General features: G+C 40.1%; 2 protein-coding genes and 1 long non-coding RNA gene across 12 annotated transcripts in view; 2 read left to right on the top strand and 1 right to left on the bottom strand.

Moving 5' to 3' along the window:
• Window positions 1–12,559, top strand: part of PPP3CB (protein phosphatase 3 catalytic subunit beta) — a 52,853-nt gene extending 40,294 nt beyond the window's left edge. For 3 of the 8 annotated variants that reach the window (XM_042817870.1, XM_042817869.1, XM_042817873.1), the window contains exons 13-14: window positions 1,955–1,984; window positions 3,669–5,358. In XM_042817870.1, coding sequence (XP_042673804.1) covers window positions 1,955–1,984; window positions 3,669–3,847 — 209 coding nt within the window. In that variant the 3' untranslated portion in view covers window positions 3,848–5,358. Of the gene's footprint in view, window positions 1–1,954; window positions 1,985–3,668; window positions 5,359–5,824; window positions 5,885–6,426; window positions 10,993–12,540 lie in introns of those variants that run through there. The other 5 variants (XM_042817872.1, XM_042817871.1, XR_006168691.1 and 2 more) reach the window with 4 other exon arrangements.
• Window positions 7,782–22,587, bottom strand: part of ANXA7 (annexin A7) — a 15,257-nt gene continuing 451 nt past the window's right edge. The window contains exons 1-13 of one of the 3 annotated variants that reach the window (XM_042817877.1): window positions 19,533–20,204; window positions 19,238–19,292; window positions 17,489–17,687; window positions 17,083–17,181; window positions 15,903–15,946; window positions 14,870–14,972; window positions 14,502–14,596; window positions 13,144–13,257; window positions 11,716–11,886; window positions 10,083–10,253; window positions 9,899–9,974; window positions 8,615–8,727; window positions 7,782–8,121 (exon numbers count right to left, since the gene is read on the bottom strand). In XM_042817877.1, the coding sequence (XP_042673811.1) occupies window positions 7,999–8,121; window positions 8,615–8,727; window positions 9,899–9,974; window positions 10,083–10,253; window positions 11,716–11,886; window positions 13,144–13,257; window positions 14,502–14,596; window positions 14,870–14,972; window positions 15,903–15,946; window positions 17,083–17,181; window positions 17,489–17,687; window positions 19,238–19,291 (1,362 nt within the window). In that variant the 5' untranslated portion in view covers window position 19,292; window positions 19,533–20,204 and the 3' untranslated portion in view covers window positions 7,782–7,998. Of the gene's footprint in view, window positions 8,122–8,614; window positions 8,728–9,898; window positions 9,975–10,082; window positions 10,254–11,715; window positions 11,887–13,143; window positions 13,258–14,501; window positions 14,597–14,869; window positions 14,973–15,902; window positions 15,947–17,082; window positions 17,182–17,488; window positions 17,688–19,237; window positions 19,293–19,532; window positions 20,205–22,587 lie in introns of those variants that run through there. The other 2 variants (XM_042817876.1, XM_042817878.1) reach the window with 2 other exon arrangements.
• LOC122159885 overlaps window positions 16,537–22,587 on the top strand; it is a 17,072-nt gene continuing 11,021 nt past the window's right edge. The window contains exon 1 of the long non-coding RNA XR_006168692.1: window positions 16,537–22,527. This is a non-coding gene — a long non-coding RNA (uncharacterized LOC122159885). The remainder of the gene's footprint in view (window positions 22,528–22,587) is intronic.

Here is a 22,587-nt window from a genome sequence, read left to right as displayed (position 1 = left end):
TGTAATCTAGAGGTACCTGCAAAAAAGAATCCAACAAAATTACTTTCCAAATTGAAAATTGTGTTTTTTCAAATGCTTGCATTTTCCAGTCAGTTTGTTCTTTTGTGTCAAGGTGAAAGTTACCTTTTTCTTAAGTGCACTGTATATTCCAAGATACTTTTGGAACTAAAGTAGTACTAGTAGAATGACTTAGGTGTAAATATTCAAATCTGTATTTATGATCAAGCTACATAATTTACAGAGATAAATCAGTATTCGTGATCTTTTCAGGAAAAGATTGAAAACAAAGACTTCACAGGTAACAGGAAATGGTGGAAAGAGGTGTTTCTTATCACATAGTTTTGTACCTATGTGGCAAATTGGTTATATCTTGTATTCAGTGATATTCCAAAGCAATTCTTAAACTAATTTGTTTTTACAAAGTGAGAAAGTTTATTTTCTCTAATGTAAACATAAATTGCCATCCATTCCAGTGGATTTTTGGTATAACTCCGGGATTGCCCTTGCTCCTTTAGAGTTGTGTAGGGTTGTTATTATTATTATTATTATTATTATTATTATTACTACTACTACTATTACTATCATTATTATTGTAACTGGGAATGTGCAGTATGTAGAAGTTAAAATGCTGCATTATTCTCATCTATTCCACAGTATTTTAATAGGAATTCAAGCAACTATTTTTTTTAAAGAGTATCTCTGGAAATGAAGGTTTTATGTAACGTTAAGGCAGAGTGTAGGCAACTGATACATCTGCTGTGTCTGGTTTGTGTTGGCCAGGAAATGAGAAGTACTAAACTTAATTCACTTGGACAAATTCTGTTCTAACACCATCTTTTCCTAAATTGCTAGTTTTCCTAGCATTCACTTCAATATAGGTAAACCTACTTGCGTAGTGCTTAATATCCATTGTTGTTCATCAGTATGTAGCACTACGCAAGTCGGTTTACTGCTAGGTACTGTTTTCAATTAGAATTTATTAGAATAGGTGATTAGAGGCATGGCAGATAGAAGGGGAGGCAGTAAGCTGTTAGCAACGTTGAAACTCAGCTACAGATTAGATCTTAATTATAAGTATTTTGCTTGACTGGTCTGCTCAAGTAGGTTAGTTTGAATTTGAAATCCTCATAACCTTACGTTATAGATTTGACTTTTAGATCTAAAACAATAAGCAACAGAAAAATCTCAAACCTCAGAAATTACCACATTAGTCATGGTTACTTATTGCAGTAGAACCAGTAAGCTAGATTTTTCTTCATGTTACATGAAGTTATCCACCAAGACTGTTACAAGCAGAGCTCTTCATGCTCTAGGCTTTGTTGTTGGTTCAACCAAGCAATTTATGAGACTTTGTAAATATGACTTGCTAGATTTGTCTTTTGTAGTTTAAATTTCACGTTTTGGTTCCCAGGGATACTCATTTAAGCATAAAATATGGTGAGAAATTGACGTACAAGTTTAACTTCAGGGAGTTAACCGTAAAAAGAAAAGTATTTTCTTATTAGCAGAACACTGATAGTATTACATTAGAACATCCTGCTTGGTAACTTAATGAAGCTCACTAATACATTTTAATCTTCAGAAAGTTAATCTCAAATAGATTTTCTTTTTAACCATACCACAACTTTAACATTAATTGACATCTTATGTTGCTTTCTTTAAAGAAAAAGAAATAATCTCATAGAAATGTACAGTTTAAAACATAAATGAAGTTCCAGTAATCAGTGTTTCTCTTGGTATACTTTGACTTGATAAATTGTAATAGTTAAAATGTAGGAGAAGTTTCACTTAAGCTTAAAAACAACCCCCAGAACCTTAATTATAATTTTAAATAATTTTAATCTAATCTGGCGTAGCGTTCTATATTAAATTGATCATTGCCTTTTCTGCTGTGCGATATTACACTCTTCATCTTTCTCATTCATTTTGCATGCATCTGCTCACTTCTGTACAGCCACTGTAGAGGCAATTGAGGCTGAAAAAGGTATGATCAGAGTCTTTGCCATTGGCAGAGATCTGTGGTGTCTGGGAGGGAATTCAAAAGTACTGTGTGGGTGTGTTTTACTTTCAACTTGCACAAGCAGAGATGAATCAACTGTATTGATTCATCCCTTTTACATGTAACATTCATTTCTGGCTCCAGGATGATGATTATCTTTAATATTTTAGGGATGTTCTTGGGGTTTTTTTGGTCTTTTTTGTTTATTTTTACAAAATATGCAGTAGGTTTTTGTATAACAGCATGTTGTGATACGTGGTGTTGTCTTGAAGTCCTTATGATGATAGTGTTTAGTGGTTTTTTTTCTGCATTCAACTGCAAGATTTTGTTTGGGGGGGCTGGTTACGTGTGGAAGGAGGGTTATTTATGCATGCTTTTCTCATAAAATCTATTTTTAATGGCTTTGAACATATATATATTTTTTAAATTTCCGTAACGCATCTGATAATGCAGGACATACAAATGTAATGTGTTTTTTTTCCAATGGATTTTATACATAATTTGATGACCAAATTTATTTCTTGTATATATGCCATCCTGCCAGTACAAGGCGTATTAAACTCCATGGATTATTGGTGCTTCTGTGCTAAATAAGCTGTTATCTGTGCACCCTTTTTAGCTGTGTTGAGTAAAATGCCATCCAGTTATTTGGTATTCAAGTACTCAACTTCAGACTGTTGAAGTTTTATTCAAAGATGCTTTAGTTTCCTCTTGCTCAATATTCAATGAAGTGAATGACAAACAGCATAGCAATTGGGAGAGCTGCCTTTGTGGCCTTTGTGTGCTTTCAGATTTGGTTGTGAAGCACTAATTAATAACTTTATCATTTGTTTTTTAATTAAGGAAGTCAGATCTCCAAAACTATAAACAAGGGCCGTATTCTGTTCTCTCACACACATGTAAGATGTTCCGTTGTTGTGAGTGAAAGCTGTGCTCATGTCTCCAAAGAATTATTCCATCCCAAAGAACTCAGTCTTACCATGTGGTTAACTGTTTTCAGGTCTGAAGTAAACTACAGACCTCGTTCACTAAAATAATCAGTAGAAAAATAGTACTTGTTTTCTATATGCATCTTAAATACGTATGTATTTAGATGGCACCATTGTTAAACACAGTGCTAACCCAGTGACTGTGGTTGTGTCCATTTCCATCATCCATGTGATTAGCACAGAATGTGACCCATATCCTGCAGTTTTGCCTGCATGAAAACCGCAGGATCAGGCCATCAATGTGTATGCAGGATGTAAACCTCTGATTACTTTTGTGACCCTTTGCTTCTTTGCCTCCGCTGCACTCGCTGTGCTGCTTGCATCTCACTGGCATTCCCCTGAGACATAGGGATGTTAAGCTGAGCTTGGCAGCGGGAGCAAAGGGTGTTCAGAGCCGGCCACCCCAGAGACATGCAGAAGCAATCAAGTGGGCTTAAGCACCTTGATTCCTCCTTGCTGAATATTTGCCATACTCTGTGCCTTTTGTTATAAACTCAGGTCACGAGAGCCATTGAGTGTATCAGGAGAGCAACTTAGAGCAGCTTTTACTAGTACAGATACAGAGCCATGCATTTACGTGGCTGATTTCCTACCTGTGTTTAAGCATCATTTATTAGAAAAAGTATATGCTTTCGACTTCTTTTTCCATTACTGACATATCAAATTTGCATTTTGTTAAGCAATACGAGGATTCTCTCCGCAACATAAAATCTGCAGTTTTGAAGAAGCAAAAGGTTTGGATAGGATCAATGAGAGAATGCCACCAAGAAAAGATGCTCTTCAACAAGATGGTATTAATACTATAAACACAACAAATGCCAATGGAAACAATGGAACTGGCAACAACAATGCACAGTGACCACGTCAACTTCTGGTTTACTCACTTATGTCTTGCCTGAGAATTCCTAGATTACTGCTTTTTGATGTGACAACAGACGAAATAGCCAGGGGGGTCAGCGAGGTGACTACTTATCAGGAGGTGGAGCACCATCTGCCTGACCCTGCTGAAGAACAGCATCGTGCTTTGAGACAACAGCCCCTCTCTTCACGTGGTGACCGACCTCCTGGGAGCATCCTTTGTGTATTCAGGCTGCTGCGTCTGCAGAAGAGCTGGGAGGAAGGCAGCGGGCTGTTATCACTAAAGCACCCCTAGACTAGCGTCTTATGCTTGTTGTTGTCAACACTTTACGTTTACAAATGGGATTTTTCTTTCAGTAGAGGTAGCTTGTTTGTTTGTTTGTTTGTTTTTTAAATCAGACTTTCAGATACGACCCTAAGAGCTAACTATTTATTAATGGACATCGGTTTCATGAATTGTCTTTAAAACAATAGATTAGAATGGTCTTAAAATTTCTGAGGCTGCAAAAAAAAAAACTGTATTTTAAATAGAAAAAAATGCCAAAAAAAATCTCAGTTGGTCATTCTGTAAAAAGCTGACCTCAGGTTTACTCCTTAGATGTTGCTGATTCTATATTGTATTCACTGTATTTTTTAGTTACAGCTTATTGGAAGATTTCTATGTAGGAATGTTTATTACTTGAACACAGATTTTAAAAAATATTTAATTTAGAAACATTTTTGCCCAGCTTTTTCAAGACTCTCCCCCACCTTGAACTTTAAAAAAAAGAAAAAAAAAAATTATATATACTAATTTTAAAAGTAAGAAAAATATGGGAGTGTTAATTTTAAGGTACTTTTAATTGAACTTTGTACATTGTTTAAGTAAATTTTGATTCATATCAAGTCTGTAAAGCTTGGCATTGTATTTTGTGTATGCATGTTTTCATTTTGCAAATACTTAATATATAGACCTATGCTGTACATCTATAGGTTACGTAGATGTTATGGGTACTTTTAGTTTATCGTGAGTACTGCGGTTGCATAAGTAGCTAGTAATCACTGGGCTGAATAGCTGCAAGCTTGTCATTTATTTTTTAAGCTGTAAAGGAAACTGAAACTGTATCGGACATAGGTTTTGTTCTAGGCGAAGCAGCGCGTAATCAATTGCTCTGTTCAACTGCTAAGGCATTAGTGAAAGTGTAAACTTGAGACTGCATGTATTTTGATATCTACAGGACTGCTTGGTTAAAATAAAAATTGAAGCCCTGTGCTAATTTGTTCACAAATAATGGACTGTACTGATTGCCACTGTACTTTGTTAATATTTTGACATTTGCTACGTGTCCTTCTCATCCCCTGGAACACAACTTGAAACTTATGTCACTAGAGTTCATCTCCTTTTTTTGTTTGCCATGAAGTACGATCTGTACATACCCCGTCTGAGTTGGAATTTTATGCATGTTCTGAACTATTCAAGTATTTTATAAACAGTAGCACACAATAAATTTTGTGCATGGGCTGCGGCTCCTATCCCTGTGTATTGGTTTTATTTGGCATACTGGGGTCTCATCTGACCCTGAAAATTGGTTAGAAATGCTCTTCCAAATCTAAGCTATTGAAGGAATAGCCAACGAGGTGAGATTTAGCTTGCGGAGAAATCATTTAACGTAAATACTATTCTGTTTCATTTTTTTTAATCGTTATTTCTCATGTATTGGATATCTGAGCATCTTCTGTCTGCCAGTCTCCATTGCTGGGTAGTGCAGCCATGAGGACGGCCATGTCCCACATGTGTCACTTTGAGCTGAGGGCTATGGTGCTGGTGGAGCCTTGGGTGCACTGGGGGTGGGATGGGGCTGTTTCGACAGTCGAGGCAGATACCTGATTTAGGGCTTTTCGTGTGTTCTCTGTAAGTAGGACAAGCTGCTGAGCGAGATGAGAACACAACTGATGTGACACTAATGGAGTTTTAATGTTTGCTTTTACTTTATTGCAGATGCGTTGTAACTGGAAACTGTTCTCAAAGTCTGTGCGCAGAAGTTCAAGTTAACAAATGGTAAGTTGGTTTTTTTCTGAAACCCACAGCCGTGAGCTGTGCAGTCTGTGTGCAGTGTGTCAGAGCAGAACAGCCACCTGGTGGTGCAGTACAGCCCAGGTTTTACATAGTGAGCATTGTGATGGGACCTTCCTCCTAAGCACCAACAGCATTTCCCAAGGCCGCATATTCATGGTTTGATACTGCAGTCTTCATTCTCAGTGTTCTGGCTAGCTCAAATTGTATGCGCAGAGAAAATACGAATCTTTGTGAGAGAAGGCCTTGCTGTGTGACAGAGAACTGGCTCTCATCTGGCAGGCATTGCTGTGCAACAGCTCTGCTCACCTCCCTGAGAATCCCCTTCCAGCTGTTGTCAATAGCAGTGTTTGCCAGATATGAGGGTAGAGGTGCAGTAAATGTTATTGTCAAGTTATTGTCAAGCTGTTTGTCATACAGTGTACATTCTGTCAGCCTTTAAGCAAGTAATCAGGTAAAAGAATTGTGCCTGTGAGCTTTTTCTGTTTAGAAAGTAATCCCTCCTTGTTTGCTGCTGTTTCTGAAAGGTCTGGAGCTGTCTCTAATTCTTGCATTGTTGAAGAGGAAAAAAAGGTATCCTGCCTCTCAGAAAACTGTAAGTTGTTTCGCTTTGTTTTCCGCTTCCAGGATTTTAAGTGGGAGGAAGGTTCTGCATATCGTTAGCGTTAGTCTGTTCTCAGTGGGGAGGGGGAAATGCTTGGCAATAGCTCTGCCAGCCCACGGATGCAACAGCAAAGCAAAGAGCTGTGGTTTCTGCAGTGCTGCTGTCTGCAGGGAGAAGGGTTGGGAGGTGGTGGGGGTGGGGAGGTGTTCTGTCTGTTCTGAGAAATGTGAATGCATTTTGGCGAATCTGAAAAGCAGGCCTGAAAGTACAGAACGTGTTTGAGGATGGTTTTTTGGCCTCCTGTTCAATAGAGCTTTGTGCTGCTGAGATACTTGCTGCCACCTGGTGAGCTGAGCCAGGAAGGCAGCCCAGTTCGCATTGTCTGCTCACATTTAGTTCAGTGGCAGACATAATGCTGAATGTTTAATAGAAGTGAAAATACTTGAGGGATTTTTGCATGGTGGACTTTTTTATCTGTTACTGTTTTACAAATACTTTTATGTACATGTGTACAATGAAAGATTTGCCATATAAGAATGGATTCTACCAGCTGCTACTGGTTTTGTTAGAGGGGTAAGAAAAAAAGAGCTTTGCTTTTTGTGTGTGAGGCCTATATATGATATTCATTAGTTAAAGCATTGCTTAGAAATGTTAGGAAACTCATTGTTAGCTGCTGGACTTCATGCTTCCATTAAATTTACGGCTGGGGACAGATTCAGCGTGGTTTTCTATAAAAACAAATTCACTACTCAAAGCTGGTTTTCTGTTTTCCTTAATCCTCTGAAACCATTGCTGCATCATTTGTATTGTGTGTGTCGCTGTCACTTTCAACTTGGATTAACGCATGTTCTGTAGTGTTAGTGTTTGCTTACAGCAAATTACTGAACAATGAAAGAACAATATAACCCACTTTTTTACAAGGCAGTACTTCAAAATTAGATTTGAAATTGCTTCTCCTTTCTATTGCTGCCTTAAGCACAATGCTAACTACCTCCTAATCATAACTAATTTAAGAACTTACATAGAGAAGGCATAGTCATCTTCTGCCAAGGTGCTTAAACTGTACAGTGTGACTTAAACTGAGCACTTGCTGCTTTTTTCAGCGTTAGGAGGGGAAGACAGAAAATAATTCTTATTAGAGAACCTTTTTTTTTTGTTATCTGCAGTTAGCTCTGTAGTTAAGTTTAGAGATTTCAAGGAAGTAATTATGCAGGAGTTTGTAAGAGGGGAGGTGGTTTTGTCTGGGTAAAACAAACAAACAAACCTAAGGCTTAGGGCTAGTAGACAAGATATATCTTTTATTATACAATAAAGAGTAATAGGTGCTGTAAATTAAGGCAAGTGTAAGTGCAAAAAGCTTAATGAATCACCAAGAAGGCGTGTTTGATTATATGTTATTCTTTTACGCACAAGAGTAGTCAGTGTCTGCATGAAGCATGTTACATGTCCTTCGGTTTGTTTTAAAAAAGAAAACAAACAGCCAGGTAACTGTCTTCTATTGACCAACAATTGCCAGTAGCAAACGCCTGTAATCGCCGCTTGTATCACTTGCTATCATTGTAGCCAGAGTCTTCTGATACAGTTCTGTGAACTTCTGTTTAATTTGCACCAGATCAATCTGTGCAAAGAAGATAAAAGAATGTGTGAGACTTAAATACAAAGTATAATTTTAACTCCTAGATATAACTGTGCATCTCCTTCCTCACGCTGAACACAAGTCAAGGGTACAGTGTGCAACTGATCAGTTCTGTAATTTGTACAAGCCAACTGGTCCCTCTACAGCTGCTCCCAAAGCAGAGGCTGGCTTGTTCCTTGCTTTGGTAGCATGATAGTATCCTAACTTCATAGAGTTGAAGTTGAGATGCTTTTCTGCTACATGGGCAAACAACCACAGTGAGGAAGGAAGACAAGCAGCATTGCTATTTAGCCAGAGACTTAAATTGTTCTATGAAACCTGACTTCAAAACTTTGTTCATTTAAATCTGAAATGGATAGAAGCTTTACTGCAATGCATGATTGCTACAGCTGTGAAAGAAGGACTGCATAAAAAGGTGGTTAGAGAAGATAGACCTCACAAGGAGTGGAAAGCTACAGAGGAGAAGGTTTCTTACCTCACTGCGAGTGACTACAATTCTGATGAGGGTAGAATCATCTGTGCCAGCTCCTTTCATAGAATGATAAAGCCTTTCTGCAAAAAAGGCTGGGCGATCAAAGGCGCATTGCACTGCAATAAGGTATATTCTTAGGATTAGTTCCAGTATTGTACAGTGATACTGGCAGGATCAGTTCAGGATTTATGTTGTAGTCAGCTGCAGGTAGCTGTCAATACAGATTCTGTTATTCCGGATTACAGTAACTGTTTTGCTAAAGAGGGTTTATTTTGAAGCTGAACAAATGAGTTCTTACTTCACAAGAAAAGTTGTAGATATTACCAGTTAATTTTTCTGAAAGTGCTTTTTACAGGTGACTGAAACCTTAATTCTCAAACAGGTTGTTTCCAGTTCTTTTCCTTACATAGCTGGTACCAGGATATGAGCACTTTTAGTGGTGTTCCATTGCTAGGCCCCCAGTAACAAAAGTACAAAAGTAAATAGTTTTCATTCACAAATAGCTACAGAATCTGCTAAATCTGTTAGATTTTTTTTTACTGTTTTTTTCTTCTATGTGATCCTCAGGGATCATTTTTTCCTGCAGAACTTCAGTAGAATATAGTCTGGGAAGAACTTATTTAGTATGATAGCTTTTAATCACTATGGCTGCAGAAATGCTGTCAGTTTGGTAAACAGTGGTAGAGCTGGTGTGCAGGTACTGGTTTCACTTCAGTAACTCATACTGATCCTGTCAGAAGTCATAACAAATTTGAAATGCTTTTCTATAAGTTGGCAGGGGTTAGTGAAATCAGAACAGGTCTTCTCTTCTGGTAATGCTTTCCTCAGAAATACTGAGCTTTTGAGGGGTAGGTGGTGGCAGAGGATTGTAGAGTGAACAACGCCTAGAAGTAGCTTCATGGTGGGTCTGAGATCACACGTGGGGTGGTTCAGCTATCTCTGCCTCTGTTAGTGGCACTGGCTTCATTTTGCAGGGCTCTGAAACACAGAACCACCAGTGCTAAGCAGTGTCCCTTGCTTCTGTGTAGTCACATGTCTTTCTAGACAAGTAGTTTCTGTGTAACCTTCTCTGGCTTCAAACCCCCAGCTAGATGTCTGTTTCCTCCAAGTGCAAAGTGAGTAATCTGAATAATTGAAGTTACTTTTGTAGTAATAGAGTCTCAGATTGTATATTCATTTGCCATATGGCCAGTGCTGAATTGGATTCTTCCTCAATTACTTTTAGTAAATTACTTTTAGAAAATTAAATTCTTAGGGGATAAGAGTAAGGAAGAAGGTATCACTTACAAATAGCCTTCAAGCCACGTTCCACATTTCCAGAAAATTCTCGATCAATGCTGCTTGCTAAGTCACGATTAGCAATCTACAAATAAATGAGATTAACTTGTGGATCACGAAATGCAGCAACATTTGGAACCTTAGTTCAAAATATGCTGACCAAACTCATTTGAAGTCAGTGAAGAATTCCTACCCTGGAATACGCCTCAGCTGTTGCTCTCAACTGGGGAAAACTTCTGCTTGCCAGCACCATATTAAAGCAAGATTCATCCGTCCCGAGTTTTCCTTCACCTGCTTGGTAAAGACGCTGAGCATCTTCTTGAGCTTTTTGATAATCCACGGTTTGATTCTCATCCCGGTTACCCTAAAAGCAAGGTTAGCAGAAGTCAAATGAAGTAGCACAGAGAAGCTGTGCTTTCACTGCTTGGAGTACAGACCCCAAGCGTGTATCTCCGAAGCTTGAAGTAGGATGAGTGATACCAGTGAGAAATACATTACATTGCCTTAAAACTATTATTTGGATTAATATTTCTTAGAAAAAATACAATTGTGGCCCAAAACTTTGTCAGTAGGGTTTGGTTTAAGCTGTGGATATACTGTGTGTGTATTTGTATATATATACGTACACACTCATATGTTGCTTCACCTATAAATACATTTTCATGTGGTCTTTTTCAGGAACTGCACTCAATTCTCTATTTTATTTAATAATGAAAGCTTTCTCTTGATTTGTTTCTAGGCTTCAAGTTGCAATGAATCTTCCTAAATGAACTAATGAATTACCTTTCTGAATATGCACACCTGAAATATCTCAGGTCTTCTATTATATTTAGAATTGCTGATTTCAACTATGAATGTATCCAGAAAATACTTACTATAGTTCTAATATGTCAAGTAGGGCTTATGTGACATTTTATGCGCTTTGGGATTTGCATTCTTGCTGCACAGTGCATGAATGGATGCTGCTAAATGTATTGGCTGAGTAGGCTAAATACACACTCTTAAATACTATTGTGTCTGTAGCTGTTAATATAATATTTAAATTATGTGGTTGTCAGTTACTGTACTGGATTTATCAAAATAAAAATTAGCATGAGCTTCAAGCTTTGCTTTCTTGTGGACTTTGATTTTGTAACTCAAATGCCTGGTGAATAGCTGAACTGTCATAAAGGTAGAAGCAAACAGAGTAGAGTCATAGAAATTCAAGGCAGGTGTATCAGAAAAATGCGGGAAGTTGCACGTGCTGTGTTTTTCTTTCTAAACATGGATAACAGCAAGTTACTGTTCTTCAATACAAAAAGAGCCCCAGTAAATAACATGAGATAAGCAGCCTTCAGTGTTCACAGGAGTGTAGTGGTAGCACACGTGTACTGCTGGTTATCTGAAGGGAGGGTTACAATGTGATTTGGAAGGTAATGTTTTGTTTGAGGGAACTCTCACAGATATTTTACGTGCTATAAAGGTCATCCTAACAAAATTACCCAAATAATGTTACGCAAAAAAAAAAGAAGAAAAGCACCTGGCTTTAACAGCAGCGTGGAGCACTGATTGTAGCATGTGCTATTTGATTGCATCTGCTCAAAGTATTTACACAGATCTTCTGTGGGGAATACAGAGTGCTCGATTAAGTCGCTCAATCTGTCATATAGATAAGAAGGAATTCTTCCTTGAGGAGGAGTTGAGGTGTTTTATCTTGTTAGAAAGGAAATTAGTCTAGGGCTGGCTTCTGTCTCTGGCTAAGCAGGCACAGGCAATTCATTTATGGAACAATTATGGATATATGCAAGGAGTGCACGTGCATGTCTTAAAAATAAAAATTGTCTCACTTGGCACATAGATACAAGTAACCGTTCAAAGTGTCCAGAAGTGTCTGCTCTGATGTCTTGTTCGATGTCCCTTCCAAATTCTGATTTATAGCAGTTCACTATTTCTCGTATTTCCTGGTTTGTCCTTGTGCAAAGGATCTCTATCAGCACTCTCTCCTGCGTGCCTGCTCCCTGTAGGCAAAGCAAAAGAAGGCGTAACTACAAAGCACTACCTACTTCATTTTGTTCGACTGTAAAAATAAGCAATCAGCTGTTATTTTAAAAGAGAACACGATTCCTATTGTAAGAACAATATTCTAGTTGGTGTGAAAGCACCAAGTTCACCAAATGCTGAACATGGAATGAAGATTTCTGAAATGCTCAGTTCTGCACTGGCTTAAAATAATACCCTGTCTACTATGGCAATGTCAGCCATAGGTAACAGAGTGTAGGTTTAAGAAGAAAATGAAAAAATGATTTGGCAACCTTATTCTGGGAATATATTGGAGGAAGGCAGAGCCTTCTGATAGCCCTTAAAGTCAGATATATGCATGTAAAGACTGTGAAGGTGTGTTTCTTATTCCAAAGGTGACTGGTTCCTCTGCATGGAGGACCAGCAGAAACTTTTCATAGCTGGTTTCCTCTCCTCAGGATAGAATTTAGCTGGGGGTTCTGAGTACAGACACATCCGCTGGCATGACCATCACTATTCGAGCAAGGATTACGTAGGCTTAAATCTATATGAACCTTCTAAGTATTACTGTAACATGGTTAATTTTTTTAAATGGTTGTGTGGGTCTTGCCCCCACTAAAGCTAGATCTTCATTTGTGCTCCATATTCTTTAGAGATCTGCATTGCTATCTGAGTTAAGTGACTTGTTTCCAGTAGTCAGCCACCTGCTAGCTGCTGCCACTCGAGCAAGGAATTCAGGTAAGTTGGACATACCAGTTTACCTGAGTTAGAAGGTTAAATCAGCTTGCTCACCTAACCCCTAATGTGGATTTAACACCCAAAGAGATACTTGCATCCCCTGACCTTAAGAAAATACTCCTTCATTTTTGTCCTGTTAAAAAAAAATTAGGTTATCTGAAACTATCAGTTAGTAGCTATGGCTTGTTTCCAGCAGGGAGAGGTATGCAACTTCAGTGTAAACAGTGCTTATTGGTTAAAAGAACTCTGGCTCTCATTAGGTTCTAGCAAAAAGAATGACCAAGAGAGGGGCAGAGAATAAAATTCAATCGTGCAGCATTCATTCCCTGCTGGACAGCTGCTGCAAACTGACCAATCCTGCAGTACTGGCACATGCAGCAGAGAAGAATTCTAACCTCAACAGTCCCTAAATTTGTTTTCCACAGGATTTTTCAACAGTGCAGAGGTCAGGTATTTTGTTTTCTTGAATGAGCATTTTTAGATGGTTTTGAATTATTTTGTTCACAGGAGAACCATACCTTCATTGCATGACGTAAACTCCAGGCATCATAGTAAGTTCTAGGCATGAAGAGTGCCAGGATCAGTTCTTCCACATTTCCACTTAATTCAGACTTCAGGTCTTTAATTAAATCCTGTCCAATTAGAAACACAAAAAGGGCATTGTTATATAATATGGGAGCTAGTAATTACTTTAACACATTGTTCAAGTGGCACAAATTTTCACACACACCCCCAAATTAGAGCAGCTGATGAGCTTCTTCTGCTTTTGTTTGCTATAGTACATTACATTGTTATCCATCTCCTGAGAATCCCTAATATCCACCAAGAGCACGGCCATCGCTCCCCTCTTTGAGAACACTGGTAAAACAGATAGCAGTACACATCCGTAACTCTGTAGTGACTGGAGTGCTCACTGAGGAAGGAGTGCTGAGTTCAGTTCCTTCCTGCATCAAGTATTTCCAACCCTACAACTCCAGTTACTTGCAGAATTACTTATCGTATTTTAGATACGAACCAACAAGTTCAGCCCAGTGGGGAAAGAGCTGATTTTTTCAGGGGAGATTCAAGTTGGATATTGTAAAAAATTTCTTCTCTGAAGGAGCGGCAGTGCACAGGAATGGACTGCCCAGGGAGGTGGTGGAGTCGCTGTCCCTGCAGGAGATGTGGGGATGTGGCACTGAGGGATGTGATCAGTGGGCACAGTGGTGACGTGTTGACGGTTGGACTTGATTTTCAAGGTCTTTTCTAACCTTTAAGGATTCTGTGATTCTTTCAGAGCAGTGCTGCTAAGCAGATAAAAATATAAGATTTCACCACAGCAAAAAGCACAGAAAAGAAATGATTTGAAAGCAGGTGTCTGCAAGACAGACTCCTTTGGAAAAGAACCTTCCATTATGTATCATAAAGGGGGCAACAGGAGTAGACGTGTCTGCAATTTTCAGGTGAGCAGAGTTACAGCAATAATGGCATGGAGCTGAGTTACTCCAGCGCGCTGTGCCTTAGCAGTGATCCTCAGCCAATTTATCAGTTGGCTTTTTAGTGGAAAAAAAAAAGTTATTTCAGCACTAATATTTGTGCACAAAACCTCAGGAACATCATACAATAAGACAGTTTAATCTCAATTAATTTCTGTCTTCTAAGTACTGTCAACTCAGAAAAGTTTCTGCTTTGCTGAGGGACCTTGCCAGACTGCCGTATGCCTTCACTTCTACCAGGTATCAGAACACTTGAATACCAGGTGTCTACATGGTATGCAGTGAAAAATATAACCCAAAGAGGTGCATTTAATAAATGCCCCAAACCACTCTCCAGGGCTAAAATGCAATTAGGCAGTTACACATCAGCTGAAATGATGGGTTTTGTTTACTGAACATACCTTGCCATACATCGTCTTGAAAGCTGCCTTGATTTTTTGCCTTTGGTCATTGGAGCGGTTAGATACAACATCAATGATAGCCTTCTCATCAGTCCCTTGGAAACAGAACAGCAATGGGAGAACTTGTAATAATCCATCTAAGGCAGTGCATTTTTTAATCTCACATTTTTGCGTAGTTATATAATAAGAGCATGAATATCATTTAAGTCTGTTTACCAAATTTTCTTTGTAACTTAGAGTCTACTAAATCTCTTTTGGTGTGACTTCTGATAAGCTTTTGGAAAAATGAATACCTTTATGGTTAGATACAAACTGAAGCACCAAATGGCATTAACACATTACAAATGTAATGCCTGTTGCTTACTTACCAAACCCCTTCATAGCTTTGCGCAGAATTTCTGCATCCCTTCCAGCATCAAAGTTTGGAGCAGCTTGAATTGTGCCCTGAGTATACTGAGCCATTGCTGCAGGCTGAAAACAAAAGTGATGTATAACTAGCTATCCTGCACAATACTAATTCAACTTTAAGTAACTGCTTAGCAGTGAGTACTTCAGAGGGAGGAGTCACAGAATGGTTTGTTCCACTTGTTCTGCTGGCTCACCGTTTTTCTCTGACACAAAATCAGGGTGACAGTTGTGTTGAACAGCTTTGGTTGACAACCACTGCCAGAGCAATGCCTTTATGCAGGCCTGCATGTTGAGCATACAGAGATACTGACTGATGGTTTTGTTTGGGGTGTATTCTGAGTGTGGCCAGGAACTCTGCAATGACTTCATTGCTGCTTTTACACCAAAGGAAAGTTTGTCAGTGTTAAACAGTTGATAATGTAGGACCAATTCATACCCTTTCATATCAAACTCATTGAGAAACGCTGTATTAAAATGCCTGTAGGCAAATACATGACAGCTTAAATTTTACTTTCAATTAATTATTCAAATTATAGAGTAAATCGGAATCCTATTGAAAGCAATGTCAACAAATCAATTACTTTTCTGCATGGCAAGATGCATACTCTGTTTTGGTTTTTTTTCCTTTTTTCCCTTTAGCAGAAAGCCCCTCTGAAATTCTATGATAGACAACCTGAGTGCTGCAGTGATGCAGTGACGTTCAGGGTTGTATTACCTGAGTTCCCCTTTGCCCAGAACTGCCTCTAATAGCAGTTCTTCCTTGCACTGGGGACAAAATGAGGGACTGTTATTAAACAACCTTTATTGATAATATCAGAATACATTTTCAGCCATCAGTGCCTGTTTGTCTGTGACGCATCCCCAGCTCGTATTCAGGCCTCCTCCCTAATATTTGCCATACACCCAATCTCCCACTAACAGCAAGGTGAAAAAAATAGGGAAGCAACATTAAGATCTTATTATATTAAGATAAAAAAAGCACACAGCACATACCGGACCAGGCGTCGGTGATGGTGCTTGTCCACCAGGATAGCCTACTGAAAATGAATGAAATAACAAGATAAACAGATTAATTATGTTTCTTCTTATTATATAAACGCTAATTAAGCTGAAAGTAAAACCATTTATAGACATGGTAAGTTACAGGTCTACCACAGCAATAGCCTATGTGCTAAGTAACAATACCTATAACTGAAGCTCTTGCCATTGAGAACAGTGGGAAGAAGCAATCACGAAGCATTCTGGTAGATACTTTAGTGAGGCACTAATAAAAATGCTAAATTTACTGGTGCTGTGAGAGCTGGAAGAATCTCTCCTTATTAAATATGGCTGCCGTTGATGAAAGCCAAGATGATCCCTGCAAATGAGGAATGCACGTCCCGTGCTCTCTGGCAGAGTCATTTTATTTATGTTAAAATGTCTACAACATATTAACAACAAATGCTGAGAATTCACTGGTGCAAGAACTGAAGAAATCTCATTTCATGTTCAAAATCATTGTGAATACAAAAGATGCAACCACTTTTTAAAACTGGTATTTTATTTTTATCTATAGTGCATATGCACAGTTAATGTTGTTTTAATGGCAGCTTAATTATTAAAGTCAGTGAAACAATCATTAAAAGAAAGTTTGCTGCTCTGAATTTTTTGCAGACGCAACTGACATCCCAGGACAAAAATGTTTTTGATGGTAACTGACTACTCAAAGCATGAAGAACAATGCACTGGGTTTAAGCAACGGTGTGCATTCTCCTTTCCACTCCCTCGTAATTCCTGGGATCACTGTGAACACATATCTGCTCAGGTTCCTGAAAAATATGTCCATGTCTCTGAGATGAGCAGAACTGCCAGATATCTGTTGAGTGTGGATTCCCAATTTAACATTTCTGGTCAGATAAGTGCAGTTTGAAGAAGGATAAGCACCTAACCAATTACATCATGATCGTTAAGCACTGACAGCCATCCCTTTTGAATGCAGCACATAAAGGTGATTCTCACCTGCTCTTCACTTGTCAGGAAAGGTGAAAGGACACGCACAGCATTCAGACCTCAATGGCTAACAGTAACAAAGGTAAGGGCCTATTTTTTTTTTCTTACTATCTATCTTGGGATCTCTTGGTTTAGCCTTGGATTTTTGATGTAGCATACATATGGCACGGAAGCATCCACATACCAGGAATTTGTGCTGGTCCACCTCCACCATAGCTTTGGGCAGGAGGCTGGGGATAGCCACCAAAGCCAGGGCCAGTGGGAGGCACGGCAAACCCAGGGCCTGTGGGAGTTAGGAGCAGATAACAGATTTTAGCACACAGCATTTCTGGTTTCTGGCACAACATGAGCCACGGCATTGAGCTGCACAAGAGATTGTTTCTTTTCTCTCTATCTGTGCAGTGGCTCACAACCCAAAGCCATCAAAACTCTGCTATTAGCATGCAGGTACTTATTGGTAGCTAGCAATCTGGCTGTCTAGACCCTGCTGCCTAAATTGATCACTGAACAATCGCTTGCTTTTCTTTACTACTTTCCCGAGCACAAAGACTTGGTTACAACAGAAATAACTCCCAAGGGCTGGATCTTACCTCCGGGATAAGATGGCATTCCTCCAGCCTGGGGAGCTCCAGGGAAGCCCCCTGGGGCAGGATATCCTCCTGCCTCTGGATACCCAGCACTGGGTGGTGCTGCAGGAAAGCTCCCTCCTCCTGCTGGAGGATATCCTCCAGGAGCAGCAGGGTAGGTGTACTGCCCAGCGGGCGGATAGACAGACTCCTGTCCTGTGGGCTGAAATACAAAGAACCCACGAGATGTCTGTACTCTATTACAGAGTGAAAACTCAAGCTACTAAAATGTCCATATATGTGTAATAACGTGATTAGGTTTAGCTCTTAGGAGCAGCAGCAGCATTCCCTAAACCTAGACACGGGCCTTCTGGCTGGGTCCTCTGATGCATCTCCCTAGCAGTAAAATCTAGCTCAAAGGTTTTCCTCAGCTTTGGCTGTCCCAAGATCCCCACCACCACGCCATTGTGCCCAGGAAGATCACCTTCCCCAGCAGTGCAGTCTAACCTTGTTCAGCCAGACTCAACAAAAAGATTTTAATAGGATTTAGATTTACAAACCCAAGGTTAGGATCCCCTAGGCCTGCTAGGATGACTATCAATATTACAGAAAATAATTTCACATTGACTTTTTGCACTATTGCAGACTAGAAAACCCAGCATGGCTACTCTGGCATCTACATGGTCTTTTAAATTTGTGAACCGAAGCTGCTAGATTTTAGATGCCGGCTTAAAAAATAATCATAGTATCATTTGAGTTAGAAGGGACCTTAGATGTCATGTAGTCCAACTCCCTTGCAATGAACAGAGACAATTGTGAGGGTTCAGCAGAACGTTGAATAGGGTAAAGAAATCCCAAAGTTAAGAAAGTCTGGCTTCTGACACGGTTATCTCTTTAGTCTGACTGACTTTGGTGTTTCAGAGCGAGTCTGGGTAAATTGTAAAGCAAAATAACTGAAGAATTTACTGCATATACTTTGAGTTTTTCACTATTTTATGGGACATAGGCTGAGCTCCATTTTAAGTCTAGTCAAGTACTACATAAATAGAATTGCCACAATTACGTTATGTTCGGTGCCTTACCAATTAAAGCACGAAGTTGTGTCGAGCTTTGAAAAAAAAAAACAAAACACTGCAACATCAACCATGCCTGATACATTCCAGGCCTTCCAGTTTCACTGGAGTTTTCAGTCCATTCAGTCATGAACTGAAGGTGGAATAAAGTACTGTGGCTGAAGGACTGGGGGTCAAAGTCAAGTTAAAGTGTCCAATATCCTCAGAAAAATATTTACTCAGTGTTGTGGGAAAGCTGGGTTCTTGAGCTTGGATTGCTCAGCAGCTTTACTCCTGAACGAAATGGCCAGGATGTGGGCATACAGGTGGTTTGGGAGACACTGGTTCAGACAATACCCAGTTCCTAAAGATCCTCATATTTGTTAACAATTACCAATGCTTTAAAAATAAATCAATAAATAAAGCACCATTTTGCTGAGGTAGTTAGCTATATGCATGAGAAAATAAAACAGAATGAAAATGGCTAAAAACATCAAGGTAACAACCTAAACAAGAAGCAGCCACCCACCCTCTGGAACAATGGGCAATATTATAAAATATATATCGGACTTCCTTCTTGGAGTTCATTTGAGATAAATGCAAAGTCACACTCAGAGATGGATATGTGGGTAAAAACAGCTGCTATTTACATGCATACAGTGAGAAGGGATGTTGACTCTAAATACACTGTGAATGCAACACAGGTAAAAGCCATACTTACAGGGTAGCCAGGGAAGGCAGGGTAGCCAGAAGGGGGATAACCTGGGTATGACATTCTGGAAGAAAAAAAAAAATTCCCTGTCAGTCACTACATGAGTGTGTAGCTGCCACTTGTTGGTTTAGTAACTGTGACGTTACTTGAGCAACTCAGTTACTTCATTCAGTGTTGCTAAAAGTACTCATCAGCTACAAAACCACAAACCTTTTCCTTTTTTTTTTAATTTGTTATTTTTTTACACAGAACAGCAAGCAGAATTCAGAAGAGAAGCATCATCAACTTTGTAATTACTTGCTACCTTAATTAGGTCAGATATATGTTGAAGCACAGTAAGAGTGCTGAACCTCCAAAAGTAATTCTGGAATACAGGTTACAGAGCTTGAAGTCTCAGCAGGAAGGGGCTGAGCCTGTGTCAGAACAGAGACAGAAGAGTTAGGCTCAATTCCATGCTTGTATCCTGTCAGCCTGCACCCCTTCACTCACAGGAATAGCTCCTGAGAGGAGAATAGTACTTGATCTATCCCACAGAGAACCATCTAATAGAAATGTATCTTTTGCCTGCTTTTGGCTGTTCTTATGAAATAGATGCATGCACCAAAATGATTTCAAAGATCAAATAATGGGGTTTAAACTAAGAAGTTCTAACTTCTTGAATAACACAAGCCAGAATTGATGCTAGCTGTAGCAAGTATGACAAGTAAACAGGACAGCTCAAGTGTGGGAGGACCAGGGTGGTTCAGCAGCCACACGTCTATTACTTTGACCTTTCAGTCCCTATTAAGATCCCACATTTGTCTGTCTCCAAAACATAAGAAATGACTCAGTGTTTCTTTTCCTGATGGTAATAACATGGTGCATCCTGCAGAATTAAACTGCGCCCAGTGCTGGTCAGTGCACCGTGAAAAAGATTTGCAAAGATCTGAATTTTAATCCAAAGAGCTTATTTAAGCATAAGAAGATAACACTATAGATGAAGGTTTATATTAGCACAATACAAACTTACACGTGACATACAATAAATTGAAGAAAAGGGCATAGAAAAGTTTTGCAAGTGCTTGTTTTCTGAGCCTGCAGGCCTTTCAGTCTTTAAGTGACTGTTCTGCCAAAAAATGCCTCCGTGAGGCATTCCTGTCTTGTATAACTGAAGAGGGAAAGAGGTGGAGGAGCTGCTGGGTGGGGGCCTCACGCAGAACCGACCTCCACAGCAGCTCCAGGCATGTTGTCTCTTGTGCAAGAGCTGCTGGCTGGAAAGGGAGGGGATCTGTTTCATTTTTTAAAATCCTTTAAAAATAAGTGAAGCTGCTGTTTCAAAATTCGTGAGCAGAAAGAGCAATCTTAGCCTCCCTACAAATACTTTATGCCAATGGAATTATTTCTATTTGTTATTTCAAAATACTACTGCCCTCACACTCAAACAAAACACCAAAATGAGGAAGCATCCAGGCAAGAGTTCAGCTCCCAGCTACTTCCCCAGTACCCCACATCTTACTGTACTCCCCCTGCATTACTTCATTTGTGCAGGAGATTTCTGTTTCCTGCTAATAACTATTTCAGTCCTTTTTTTAATAGAAGGACTGGGGGATTAGAAACAGAAGAAGACAGGAACTGGGAGTTACTCATTGCATGTTTATGAGGCAGTGTCCTAACTGCACAAATCAGAGAAAATGGGAAATATAAAAATGAATTGTAATACAGTTACTGACTATTCACATTCCTAGGTATTCCGTAGGCAAACAAATGGACCTGAAAGCCATCTTCTTGCTGTGTTGTACCACTAATTCCACAAATGCTGCCTTAAATGCCTCTGACTTACTGTAAAAAACATTAAAACTTAGAGCAGGGTAGTTCAAATGAGAGCCAAAGCAATCTTGTAGACAAGTACAGCTATGTGGTCTCACAGTGATAAAGCGGGAGAACTGCTTCAGGGGGCTTTCTTCGTAAGAAAGGGAGAAGAACTGTGTGAGGTGACTTGGAAATCATAACTGTAAACACTTTAATCATAAACACTGCTAATTGCCATATGTTTCCCTCAGAAGAAGCACACGGGCAATACCTGTGCAGTATCTACTACTGACAGCTATGTGCGTTGACTTTTCATTCTGGCTTTCCACACATTTCTTTCACTTCTGTTACTTAACCATGGGCTGCAGCTCCCTTCAGGAAGAAGACAACTGCCAACACTTCCTTTGGGTTTCAGTGTCACTCTTTCCACTCAATGGGAAAACAGAGTGTCAGCAAAACTGGCCATTAAAAACCTCCACTCTATTGCAGCCTTATGCTCCGTGTAATTCAATCAAAGTCACGCTGTTAAGCAGGCAGTAAGGTGAAGCCTGTAAAACGGGTAGGTGTGCACAGTATCGCATCTCCTGTGCTCACACTGCTTTTTGTAAGGCAGCAAGCAGCCGGTGGCTGCAGGTCAGCTGTTCCAACAGCTGTACAAAGTGTAATTAGTATACAAGTGGGACCCAGCAGTATTTTATCTGTACTGAAACATACCAGTGTTTAAATTGATTGATGAGATACTTAATGTAGAATGAAGTCAGTTTTTTCAGCCATGTTCCCCATTCACTGTCAAACAAATTCTGGCACAAAAGCTTTTTAGGATTCTGGTTTCCAAGCCTCCTTTGCAAGGAAGGCGGTATTTGTGATTAGCAGATCACCCACCCGTGCACACCTGTGACGTACACGGACTGTTGCAGTGCTTAACTCTTTCCTTACTGGCACCGCGTGGGTTCCATTTCTGGGACGTGGGTAACTGCTGGTGCGTTTTGGGGCCGGCACCGGGATTGGCAGCATTTCGTGTGATCACCAGCTCTAGCAAGACCCCAGTTCCTACTTCTTGTGTTTGTAACTCAGAAAAGTGACGGCGTTTTCTTGGTCAGACGTACTGTGGTGAAGGGGTCAGGTAAGGACTTCAGCCCCGGTCCCTGCAGGCGCTCCGCAGCCGGCTGCACAGTGCCGTATGGCGATACGGGCTTCTTCGACAGCAGGACCCAGAGTCCCTTCAGAACGCACCGACCGGACAGCAGCGCGTACCGAAGCAGCTCTCCTCATATCCCGTCTTACAGATACACGTATTCACAACAGCAGTACCTGATTTCGGACCGCCTGCTCCCGCTCCGAGCTCAGCCCGAGGGCCGCGGAGCGGGGCAGAGGCCGCAGCCGCCCGTACGGCCGACAGGAGGGCGGGCTCTGCCCGGTACCGATACCGGCCCTCCCTCGGCGTCCCGCAGCGGAGGGCAATGGGAGCCGCCATCCCGAGGCTTCGCGGGCCTTTCTCGTCGGAATCGCAGGTTCGGACGGTTTTTATTTGCTTCGGGGACTCGGGACGGGACCGACTCCGGCGATGTAAC

This window comes from Centrocercus urophasianus, unplaced genomic scaffold (assembly GCF_019232065.1).
Source record: "Centrocercus urophasianus isolate 14NV4802_14NV808 unplaced genomic scaffold, USGS_Curo_1.0 seq_17, whole genome shotgun sequence".
In the NCBI taxonomy this organism is placed as follows: domain Eukaryota; kingdom Metazoa; phylum Chordata; class Aves; order Galliformes; family Phasianidae; genus Centrocercus; species Centrocercus urophasianus.
Note: the sequence above shows the minus strand (reverse complement) of the source record. Positions and strands in the feature narration are given on the sequence as shown.